Source organism: Gymnoscopelus microlampas (genome assembly GCF_963454915.1).
Source record: "Gymnoscopelus microlampas genome assembly, chromosome: 17".
In the NCBI taxonomy this organism is placed as follows: Eukaryota; Metazoa; Chordata; class Actinopteri; order Myctophiformes; family Myctophidae; genus Gymnoscopelus; species Gymnoscopelus microlampas.
The window spans coordinates 29,158,815-29,171,656 of NC_139954.1; the positions used below are offsets into that span (position 1 = coordinate 29,158,815).

The 12,842-nt window shown below is 43.6% G+C and overlaps 1 protein-coding gene across 2 annotated transcripts in view; it reads left to right on the forward strand.

The window, feature by feature from the left end:
• The window catches only part of gli2a (GLI family zinc finger 2a), a 100,490-nt gene that overhangs the window by 9,469 nt on the left and 78,179 nt on the right, over nucleotides 1-12,842 (forward strand). For both annotated transcript variants that reach the window (XM_084083598.1, XM_084083599.1), the window contains exon 2: nucleotides 12,099-12,225. In XM_084083598.1, coding sequence (XP_083939724.1) covers nucleotides 12,111-12,225 — 115 coding nt within the window. In that variant the 5' untranslated portion in view covers nucleotides 12,099-12,110. The remainder of the gene's footprint in view (nucleotides 1-12,098; nucleotides 12,226-12,842) is intronic.

Sequence of the window (12,842 nt, forward strand, 5' to 3'; positions counted from 1 at the left end):
AGAGTGAGTGCTAACAGCGTGTTTGGGACGAATGACCCCGACTAAGTGCTGAGCGGAGGAACGCCTAACTCAGCACCGTGTTCAGTGTTCCTGAGCACAGCTGCATCTCCACAGGACCCCACACTGATACACATCTACCTTCAGGTCCCTGTAAATTAAACTATACTACATATGTTTGGCTTGACTTAGCGACACACACACACACACACGTTTTATATCTCTGTGGGAACCTCAAAAAACGTTTCTTACTCTACCTCTAAACCCCTAAATGCCTGACCCTAACCCTGACCCCAACCTGGATATTTCAGTAATTATAACCATAGCTCTAAACCTCTTTCTTAGCCATGAAAATGACTGGTGTTTCAAATATGTTTCTTAGACACAGTATACAAATGTTCCTTTGCAGTGAACAAAAGTCCACATGCTTATTTTCTTTGAAATAAAAACATACAACACCCAACCAAGACATCAGACAAATCGCATAGTAATACAAGTACGCACCCACACACACACACACACACACACACACACACACACACACACACACACACACACACACACACACACACACACACACACACACACACACACACACAGTTGTAATGACAACTTTATCACAGCAGGATCTACTTAATGTCCAGCATTCAGTCTGAATGTTTCACCATCAGGACTGAATCTGTCCCAGTCTGACGGTTCCAACCCCGTCTAAACTTCTAGAGAGGAGATGAAGTGAGCGTTTGTGGATTCCTCCCTGCGTGGGACGGTGTTGAGTCTTCACATCTGCTTTCTATCCGTCCAGAGAGACACAGAGATCAACATCAGGATATTGCCTGGAATAGGACGAGAGGTCAACTCAGAGAGTCTCATCTCTGCCTCTCACATGCTTCTGGTTATTAGATGGCTTGTTAGCTGGATGGGATGAGATCCCATGGAATGTTGAGGGATTCCGAACCCCATTGTCCTGTGTCTTAATCCATTAAGAAGACCGGGAACGCATCTGTGTCATTTTAAGATTTATTTGGCTATTCAAAAATAGCAGATATAGATCTGCTATTTTCTTTTAAAACGTGGAGAATTTGTGCAAATCTTTAACTATAAATGTATGTTTTAAAGCAAACATTTTTTAACTCCGATCTGTGCTTCTGGGGGTCTCTGGAACAACATATTTTGAGATGGGGTCTGTGGCCAAATACATGTCATTTTGGTGGTCCTTGACATGCAATAGTTGAAGCAGCACTGATATAGCAACATACTGTTAGGATTTAGAAAACATTTGGTGTATTTGGCCACGGACCCCCCATCTCAAAATGTTTTGTTCCAGGGACCCCCCCAGAAGCAAAGATTTGAGTAACAAATGTTTGCTTTAAAAAATAGATATTCAATGATTTGCAAAAAAAAATCAGATCTACAAGCTCATAGTGCGGCACTTGTGTATATCTGCTATTTTTGAATAGCCAAAGTATAAAATATGGATAAGGTGGTTACACAGATATGCGTCCCCGGTTTGAATGGGTTCATTAACCACTTGAACCCTAGCGTCCCATTCTGGGAATGTTATAGTAGGCGGCACTTTCGCGTTGGTACAGTACGCGGTGTGAGTTTGTAGATTGTCTATTTTATTAAGAGATTTGGTGTAGAGGGAAAAAAGTACGGGACCAACTAAAGACCCCTGGGGGATGCCAGTCAATGTAGTATGTAGGTTTTAATAAGAGGGGATTGCTTTGAATCACAGTCATTGAAAATGTGTTATTATAGAATTCTATTAATTATACTATATTGTAGGGCTGGGCGATATATGTACACAAAATAAATCAATATTTTTTAACCAAATACTGGACCTTGGTATGGATAATTGTGACGATAGTACCGTATTGTGATCAATTTAATTTTACATTTTTCAAAACATTCTGAAAGTATAAAAAGGGCTTAAAGGAACAGACAACACGCCATATCACAATATTATGATATCCAAAATTGCTGATATTATCTAGTTTCATTATCATGATATCGATATAATATTGATACATTGCCCAGCCCTACTATATTGTATGTTATATAGACCTATCTTTTATCTAATCAATAATAATAATATATGACTGGTTAAAGTCTATAGAGGTTGAATCCTACCTAAAACAAGTTCACTTCAGCAACAAGTTTTCCCATAGAACCTTCTGTTTCAAGTCGTCTTTGTGGGCATATTATGGCAATAGTCCTGCTTCATGGTTGAGTGATTTGAACCTATACATGTGTGACAGGGTGAATCAGTGTAATGGTATACATGTGTGACAGGGTGAATCGCTGGAATGGCTAATGCATCTCTGGAAGAGCTCTCTGACCTCCAGAACCCGACTTCAAAGCCTCACAGGGAGACGTGTCTCCAAAGACAAGTGATTCACGCCTGGAGAATGTGGCCTGGTCTCTGTCTAAACTTGTCTCATTCCACAGGTCTCTCTATAAGGTGCCATCCGCTAGAATGTGCCATCTCTCAGCCGGGTCTTGTATAAGTGCTTTCGTTATTATGCAAAAACGCTAGGGACCGAAACCATAAAATGTAGTCGATTTTCCCACAGGTACTTTGCCTCCCTTTATATAACATGCCAAAAACATTGGTCTGATTGATGCCGTCTGTATAAAACATGCTGAAAAATGGTATATCACATTTTTAGATAGATTCCCAAACTTTCCCATGTCAACGACCCCCAAATAGCTATAGCCTCTGGCTGTGGACCTCAATTATTGTGAAATATGGGAGCCATTGAAAAAAGTAAAGAAAAGGAAAATAGTGGAAATAGCTGATGTACTAGCTCACAAGCAACACATCACATTTGCAAATGTGTATGTATTTTTGAAATTATTTGAATTTGTTTCTTTTGAAATGTTTTGAAAATACTTGACAATAATGTCCAAAATAGAGACAGCAGGTTCAAAGTGGCACAATAATCTGTTTTATTTTATTTTCCTCTCCTTTCCAACTGGCTGGCTCCCACTTTGAAAGCCACTGCTGTAATGTGCCTTCCATTAACCACTGTATGTGCTCTGCGATAGTGTATTCTGTTTGCCGATGGGAGAACAATGGCCCATCCATTACTACTGTCAAAACAGAAGTCTTCCAGTTCAAACTGAGCCGTGCTGCTCCTCAAAGAGGGGACGTCAGATCAGATGTGATAAGAGCTCAACTCCACTCACCTCCTGTTAACAGCGCTGCTTTGTCCCACCTGTTTATACAGATTACTATCACTCAAGTGATGGAAATGGCTGAAAGAGGTGGAATCTAAACAGGAGAATTCACTTGAAAAGACATCTGTATTTGAAATCTCTGTGTTTGTCTGAAAAGACACTTTTCTCAAAGTGTTATGTTAATTGTCCTCCTTCCACATGGACCCTAACATCCCTGTTCTTTGGAGAGCATTTGGCGAAAATAACAGATACAAGGTCAAACAGACTTGTGAGCTTTGCATATCGGCTGTGGGTGTAGAGGCAAGAAATGGAGGGGGGCAGGGGCCTAGCCTAGCCTTTCACATTATGAATTGTGTTGATGGCAGGAGCAGAACGTGTGGTTTCAAACATGGGAGTCACGCTCCACAGACACACCCTCTGCAATGTGGTTTCAAACTCTCCGTCAGAATGCAGAGTGGAGCACACTAAATGAACAGTGTGTTGTCCTTGGAGCGAAGCGTTCTGGGTATGTGAAAAGTTCTGTCATGGAGCAAATGCTTGGGCTAAGCTAAATTAAAGGTTCCTTATCAAACTGTCACAAAAGTCCTAACGGACATGTGGCCAGGGTGGTTCAGGAAAACAGCTGGGTTCTGGCTGATCTGGGCCAGAAGCTCAGGTTTTTGGGGGCTCTGCAGCTGAAAGCTCATTTACTGCACCAACAAGTTCCTACTGAGAACTGTGGCCGTCTGGTTATATTGTCCCTCTTGACAATCTCTCGCTCTCTCTGTGTGTGTGTGTGTGTGTGTGTGTGTGTGTGTGTGTGTGTGTGTGTGTGTGTGTGTGTGTGTGTGTGTGTGTGTGTGTGTGTGTGTGTGTGTGTGTGTGTGTGTGTGTGTGTGTGTGTGTGTGTGTGCGCGCGCTTTCCTTGCATGCGTGCGTGCTCGTGCTCCATGAACACATTCAAAAGCTATATGGGAAAGGACTAATTTTTATGCTCTTAACAACAGTTATGTAGAATGGGTTACCATAGCTTTAACCTCTTAACCACTATGTACTTGGTTGACTGGGGCTTGATGCTTGATGCTCCTTTTTCCCTATACACCCAATGTCAGTTGGAAATAGCGGGTTGAGATCTACACATTTTGCGTAATGTTCGCTCCCAGAATAGGGAATATGTCTTTCTAACATTCTGTGAACAATCAATACAGCCAAAGGTCTGTGAGAACGCACACAGCCTCTCACAGTCTTATAGAAATCTTCAGTTCATTTTTTCAGTGTCATTCTCATGTCCATCCATTCCTGCATGGTTGAATTCCATTCAGTACTATACTGTCTTTGTACAAACTAGATTGATCATCCTTAGAAGCACTCGTGTAACTCAGATCGTGTATGGATCTGGAAAGCCAGACGTGGTCATATCACGTTTCTGACTAAGATGCAAAAGTATGCAATAACAGGCCTTCTTCTGGCTGGAGGTGGTGGAACTGTTAGCGTTCCTGCATGTGAAACCCGAGCACAAGTCTGCAGGTAGCATCATGAGGGTATCACTTCAAAACCAAACAGTTGGTGAGGGTGTCTGCCTGTGTTTGTGTGTGTGTGTGTGTGTGTGTGTGTGTGTGTGTGTGTGTGTGTGTGTGTGTGTGTGTGTGTGTGTGTGTGTGTGTGTGTGTGTGTGTGTGTGTGTGTGTGTGTGTGTGTGTGTGTGTGTGTGTGTGTGTGGGGTGCTGGTGAAGCTGCGTGCACCCGTTGTGTACGTGTTCATTTGTGTGTACTGCCAGGAAACAGATCGTACCAGCATCAGTGTCACACTGTGACTGGGAGATAGCAGGAGAAGAGGGAGAGACAGAGAGAAAGAGAGGGGGGGAGAGACAGAGAGGGAGAGAGAGGTTGGTTGGTTGAAGATGAGACTCTTTGATGTGTGTGTTTGCATTCCTGTGTGTTGGTGAAAGGAAAGCTGCTGAACGCTGGCAGAGGAAAGGAACACTTGAGAATGAACCAAGTGCTACTGAATACACACCATGAGAGATGGAGAGAGAGAGGGGGGGGGGGGGGGGGGGGGGGGTGAGATGGAGAAAGAGACAGCGGTGCCATGCCGTTTGTTTCTCTGGGTTTTATCCCCCCTGCACACACTCATGCGTGTGGGTGCGCGCGCGCACGCGCACACACACACACACACACACACACACACACACACACACACACACACACACACACACACACACACACACACACACACACACACACACACACACACACACACACACACACACACACACACACACACACACACACCCACACCCACACCCACCTCTAAATTAAGTTAACTGTTTACTGACACCGTCAGTTCGACCTGCGTGATCATAGCAGTATATTGACATAATACATGAACATAGCCATGTACTAACTGTGTGTTTACATGATGACAGACTTCATGAGTGACACATGCTGTACATGATGACATCAGTGGTTCATTAGTTGACAGGGTTTTCCACCAAACCTCACTAGAATAACTGACCCAAAGGCTTCTGAACCGCAGCCTCATCGACATAAACACTCCAGTCCAGTGTGACAGCCTCAGTACCAGACCCAGCAGTCTCAGTATACCAGACCCAGGATCCTCAGTACCAGACCCAGCAGCCTCAGTACCAGACACAGTAGCCTCAGTATACTAGACCCAGGAGCCTCAGTACCAGACCCAGCATCCCCAGTACCAGACCCAGCAGCCTCAGTACCAGACCCAGCAGTCTCAGTATACCAGACCCAGTAGCCTCAGTATACTAGACCCAGGAGCCTCAGTACCAGACCCAGCATCCTCAGTACCAGACCCAGCAGCCTCAGTACCAGACCCAGCAGTCTCAGTATACCAGACCCAGCAGCCTCAGTACCAGACCCAGCAGTCTCAGTACCAGACCCAGCAGTCTCAGTACCAGACCCAGCAGTCTCAGTACCAGACCCAGCAGCCTCAGTACCAGACCCAGCAGCCTCAGTATACCAGACCCAGCAGTCTCAGTACCAGACCCAGCAGTCTCAGTACCAGACCCAGCAGTCTCAGTACCAGACCCAGCAGTCTCAGTATACCAGACCCAGCATCCTCAGTACCAGACCCAGCAGCCTCAGTACCAGACCCAACCTCTTCAGTATACCAGACTGTGCGCTCGAGCATGCGTTTGTGTGGTGAAAGGGTGTGGCCCGCCTGCATGCAGTCACATGGTGCAAGCGGGGTGGTTTGAGGAGAAGGGCTTGTGGGAAGGGTGAGGGGCGGGATAGGGTGGGGTCTGATCCTGTTCGCACCGCGCTGCGCCGACCAGCCAACCAGAAGATTGGGAAAAGAAGCGCAGCCCTTGTTAGCTTGTTCACCTCTGGCCTCTGCCATCTGTGCGCTTGGTTCCTGACACCTGTACCCGCCCGTCGGCACCAGGCCCCCCCGCCGCGCGGGGCAAGCAGGGTCTGGTCTGCAGGGAGACGCACCCAGCAGGGGGGCAGAGTGTCACAGCTCCACGGAGCCATGGGGGGGTTTCGTGGTGTGAGGGGGAGGGGGGCTGGTTAGGGTGGGGTGGTTTGGGGTGAAGTTTGGGCCACGTTGAAGAAATCCACCGAAATCTAAGAAGTGAAATCTCACAAATCTATGTTTTACATTGGAAACCGTTAATGCCAAGGATGCTATTTGAATAATACAGAAGAAATGTTCTCACTTTACAAGCAAATACTGCTCAAAGGTCCTCATAGCTCCATACAGTCACTTAACCCATTTAGACCTGAGGCCGATTCTAAAAACGCCTTCTAAATCCTGACCTACGTTTTCTGAAAGAAATTCAAATATTTGTTCAAAAATTACAAAAAAATGATGTTGCTATATACTGTACATAGCAACAAGAACCCCAAAAGGGGTTCCCGCCCTGAAAAGTAGGCTATAGTTACAAATGGAGGTTCCCGCCCAAAATGGGTTAAAGCTCAAAGTCATGCTATAGCATATTATTGATGTTTATGAGACATTATTCCATTTCAGAAACGTAATGTCTTATGATACGTTGGGGCATTCTCCAAGTGTCTTCATAAGTGAAGAAGAAGTTATGGTACTCATTATTGCGCTGTTCTGCTGAGCATATAATTCATTATGACCACCATTTATAATACTTTATAAACCTTGATATAAGTTGTCATGCATGATTATAAACATTTATAAAGAGTTGTATAAAGCCTTATAAGTATTATAATGTCTGTGTGAATTATTTTCTAATGTATTATAGACCTACATAGATGGCGTTACCAAAATGTTTAATCTGAAATCCATCAGTGAGTTGTTTCAATTGCATAGATGAATGAATCCTCAAAGCCCTGAGTGTTTTATGTGGAGAGGTCTGTGTGGAAGACTTCTAACTTGAATAATAACCTCAAGATGCTTAGATTTTATGCCAGGGATCATTTTGTAAAAGAGAAGGTGTAGATTTCTTTCAAACGATGGTGACTAGTTTTTAAATGAAACCAGAGTGAAATATAACCAGTCCAGCTGGCTTATTCCTGTAGTCCTACATCACAGACATGACAAGAAACCAACTGTAAGGAGTACAGGAGTCACTGTTGCCAGATTTCGTGAGAGAAATAAGCATCTAGGTCGATGAAAACAAGCCCAAAAGAAGCGACTATATATATATATATATATATATATATATATATATATATATATATATATATATATGGGGGTCATTGACATGAAAATGGTTGCAAAACATCATTACGAAACAAGGCCAAATAAGCAACTACACTTTAGAAACCAGCCCAAAAAAGTGCCACCCAATATTTACAAGCAACTTCACAGAAAGACAAGCCCAAAGTCGCTTATAATAAGCGGACATGGCAACACTGGTCACTGTGTCCAGACAACACATTTCATGAAGCAGCTACAGTATCTGGTTTTGACAGTTAAAGCGCTTTCAAGGGTGCTTAGGCTCACGTCTTTCATCTGTTTGCTTCAGCACTGAATTAGGACTGCAACAATCAATTGTTATTGATAATTACTTTTTATATTGTTTCTTTTTTATATATTACCAACTCAAAGTGAATATTCAGATTAACTACTTTTTATTTTATATTTCATCGTACACCGGTGTACCAAAGTAGTACTGTATTTTTTTTTTAAAAGTATTTTAGTTACATTTATTTGGATTTATAATAGATCACATTGATTCATTCCATTGGCAGTTGCACCACTACCAAGTATAATCACTTTTTTACCCAAAACTGACACAGGGGGAGAGAGAGACCGAGCTAGAGCGATAGCGAGAGAGAGAGAAAATAGCTGGCATGCTGTAAAAGCAGAGAGAAAATGTCTCTTTAGATGTTTATTTGGTACCAGATGTTCATCAAGCCTTGAACAGTAAAAGGGAGGATCCCCACTCCTCTCTTCAGCCCCAGACAGACACGTTACAGTGTTAAAGTGTATATGATCTTAGTGTCGGTACTTTGTGACCTCTTATCTGGGCCAAGGCTTTTCAGCACCAGAACACAACTTGCCTTCTGGCCAGAGCAGGACATGTGGGAGATAAAAGCCAGTGAAAGGGAACATTGAATTCTATCACTGAGGCTGATGTCAGGACGACGGCGGCAGTGGTGGAAAGTAACTAAGTACATGTACTTAAGTACAATTTTGAGGTAATTGTACTTTACTTGAGTATTTCCAATTCCCAATACTTTTACTTCTACTTCACTAACATCTCAGAGGGAAATGCTGTACTTTTACTCCACTACAATTATTTGAAAACTTTAGTTACTAGTTACTTTGCAGACTTTTTGCAAAGTAACTTTGCAAAATTTGAGTACTTTTTCAAACTACTGCATGCGGAAGATAAAAGCCAGTGAAAGGGAACATTGAATTCTATCACTGAGGCTGATGTCAGGATGACGGCGGTCGGTCAGAGCGGCTGGCAGACTTCAGGGTCGTTTTTGGCAGCGGGAAAAAAAAGCGAAGCAGATGCCCCGGCTAAACCCGTTAGCCGGCCACCTCTAATCGGCTTACGTTGGCGAGGTTGACAGGCAACTGGCACCTCCGAAGGTTCAGCAACAGACATGGACGCCCGGTCGCCACGGCGGCTGGTACCAGGGCGACATGTTGGATATCCACATGAAACCCAGACGAGCGCTGATAGAGCCATTACTGGCATTTTACACTGCCTGGCTTTCAAGCTTTTGCCAGCGGGACTTCTGCGTTTACAAAAGAAAATGGCCATGGAGTGCTGTGTTCCTTCTGTATGGCTGTATCACAAAGAACGTCTTAATACTGCAATCCATCACTTCTTTTAATGAATAAAATGTTTGTTTTTTTTACCAATCTGTATGGCAGTGTTATTGTATGTTAATACAATAGAATGAACAAACCTGCAGTGCTCTTCTATTAAGAGATTTAGATCCTGTGATCAGTAGGACACCTTACTGGTTGACAAGAGGCATGGCACGAAGCTCAAAGTGCAATATATCTGCTGCTAAACATTAGAAATGTCAGCTGTTGCGCGGGAACCGAGGTTTGTATCCTGGGTAGAATTTAAAAGTCCCCTCCTCTTTTCTCTCTGCACCAAATCACTGCCGAATGCAACATGTTGTGAGCTTGTAGATCGGCTATTTTCACCGAATATACGTCTATTATGACATACCCAGAAAAGGCATGCTCAAATGTAACACTTTACTTTACACATGACATTTTGCCGTGCATTCTCCACAAAGCAGAACTAAATGCTGCTCTTTATTTTCTCTGGAAAAGAGTTTTAGGCATGCAGTTGTGCGTTTGTGTGTTGTTGCGTGTGCTTTGGGGGACAGCCAAGTCGTAAACACGTTGCTTTTATGAGTTTTGATTCTTCAAAGTGCGTGTTCGTGTTACTTTTCAATCAGAACACTTCCCGTGGCTGCCAACAGGTGTGGACAGACCTTAAACGTCACCCCAGTCAGCCCTATGTGGACTAACATCTTCCACATGGACGCTACATCTCTACTCCACATACATTGTGTCATGTGACACATACGGCCACTTATTGCCATAATGACCTTTTACCATTATTAAAGATGCAATCCATTACATGTGAATTAAATGTTATTTTTGACCAATATGGAAGAGTATGTTAACACAACTGCTGTGGTTGTAAATGTCTTCTATTGAGACATTTAGATGTGGTCAGGACAGGACCACATTCCGTATTAGCTCAGCAGTAGAAATGTTGGCGTTCGCAGGAATCCAGGTTCCGCTGGTGGGTCACGAGGGTATTGCAACTGGGCCCCCAAATAATTGGCAAAACACTAACAATTTAATAGTATATCATTAATATAAAAAACAAAATTCAAACAAAAGTCATGGTATTTTTTCTTCAAAACCGCAAAAAAATAAAAATCAATACATAAGTCTCATTGATCAATGATCAATCGATTGAGCATAAAAATAAACACTTTCAAGAATTTCAAGTGGGCCCTGATCCAGAAAAGGTTGAGAACCAGAAAGTTATGGATCGCAGTTTTCTCACAATGTTGCGCAATGCGCAGTGAAAGATTTTCACCTATAACATGCCGAAAACAGGGGCACCAGGTTGAAAATGGTTGAAAATGAGCCGGTCGGTCACCGAACACAAGCTTCAGGCACCACAAACATTTTCTCACCGACATTCGAAAAGCGGCTCGGGGAAAACTCGACCGCAGGCCGCTGAGAGGCAGAGGAACCTCCGCCTCCAGTCCACCCCACTCGCCTCTCAGGCAGACCGCGACATGTTTGCTCTGCGATGAGGATGATCTTGTAGGGTCTCCTCTAAGTCAAACAAGTGGCACGCTGCCAAGTCATCTAGCCATTCGCACACACACACGCGAGGACCTATTGACACAGTGGAGGGCGGTCAAAGCCACAGTGCTAAGGGTCCGCTCGCGTTTACAATTGGAATAGAGCGCTCCCTTGTAGGGTCATTACATCCATCAAACGGAGAAAACCTGTGTGTGTGTGTGTGTGTGTGTGTGTGTGTGTGTGTGTGTGTGTGTGTGTGTGTGTGTGTGTGTGTGTGTGTGTGTGTGTGTGTGTGTGTGTGTGTGTGTGTGTGTGTAAGGCCCTGACCTCACCATTAATTCCCTTGACAGGGCAAACACGTTTTCACTCGCAGACAAACTGCCGGGTAAACACATTGGAACTCACTTTGGCTCTCAACACTTACATCACATATATTTCCACAACAATGCTTTAATCTGTATCGCGTGTGTTTCTGCTACAAAACATTAACCTGCTTATTAATTCCTCCTATTAACGTCCCTCAAACAACAGAGGGCGTTTTATGTAAAAAAAACAACAAGCTTTTGGAAAAGGTTTGAACGGGGGGGTGGTATACTTGGTTGAGGGGTGGTTCTCCATATTATGCGAAAGTGATTGACAGACAGTGGACATGCAACATGATGTCATGACAGACAGACGGACCAGAACACACGCCCTGTCTGGAACCGGACAAACGCAGCATGTGAAATTACTCCACAGTTTGGAAGAGGAGAAATGTACCTATTACAATTTGGAGCCTGTGTGGTGTGTGTGTGTGTGTGTGGGGGGGGGGGGGGGGTGCGCGCGCGCGTGCGGGTGTGTGTGTGTTTTTGTTGTTTGTGTGTGTGCGCACACATGCATAATGTAGGTCCACATTGTGTGTGTGACTGTGCATACAGTAACATCTTGTGTTAATCTTTCCATTTTGTAACTTTGAAACTGTACAAATGTGTACACCAAATGAACACTGAGGATCTTACTGAGCTCTCTGACCAATGGTTTGTTGTTTAGGAGCGGTGCTTTCGGGCGGGACTACTTAAGTTCTGAAGGTGGAACAGATGCTGAAATGACCATGTGCATGTACTGTACCACAGGTGTCGCCAAAAAGACTTAAAATGTACACAGTATATACGACTTTAACCGGATTTCGTCCTCTCCGTTTTGTCCTTTCCAGAGCCTGTCCCACATGGAGTCCTCTGTGTCCACAGCCGCTGACAAGAAGGACTGTAAAGGAACTGGGATTGACGGGAGCAGCTTCTCCGAACTCCCAAAGAAACCCTCTCCCACCACACTGACCAGGGGTATGTACAACTGGACCATATATTGAATGCTCTAATAATGTGTTCAACTGTGAACAAAATACTATTGTCGCTCGGGCTGTATCTCCATATTTAAACTTTTTATGTATTTTTTAGAATATTTTGTCCTATGACTGTGCCAAAGGTGTGCCATGCACAAGTAGCGAACATGTGTTGTGAGCTTGTAGATCTGCTATTTTGGAGAAAGAAAATATATATAATGACATGATAGGGATGCCAGGTTCAGAATCAACTTTATTGTCACTTCACAGGTGTAAAGAAGTGGGTGAAATATTTTTTGTGCAAGGTCCATCGTTTCTGTTTCAGTAAGGAAGGAGAGAAACATGTCAAGGATAGGCATGAAACAAAAAATTAAAATAATCAAAAAAGAGCAATATCTAGATTCAAAAAGAAATATTTTAGTAATCATTTTAGTTTTTTATCTATATATTTTTGACACAATTCTTCTCTTCTGGGGGTCCCCGGCACAAAATCTTTTCAGATGGGGGTCTGCGGCAAAATACATATCAATTTGGGGGTGGTTGACATAAAAAGGTTTGAGAACCACTGCTGTACTCTACCATGTTAATGATGCACGGCCGCCGGGTGGCACATGAGAA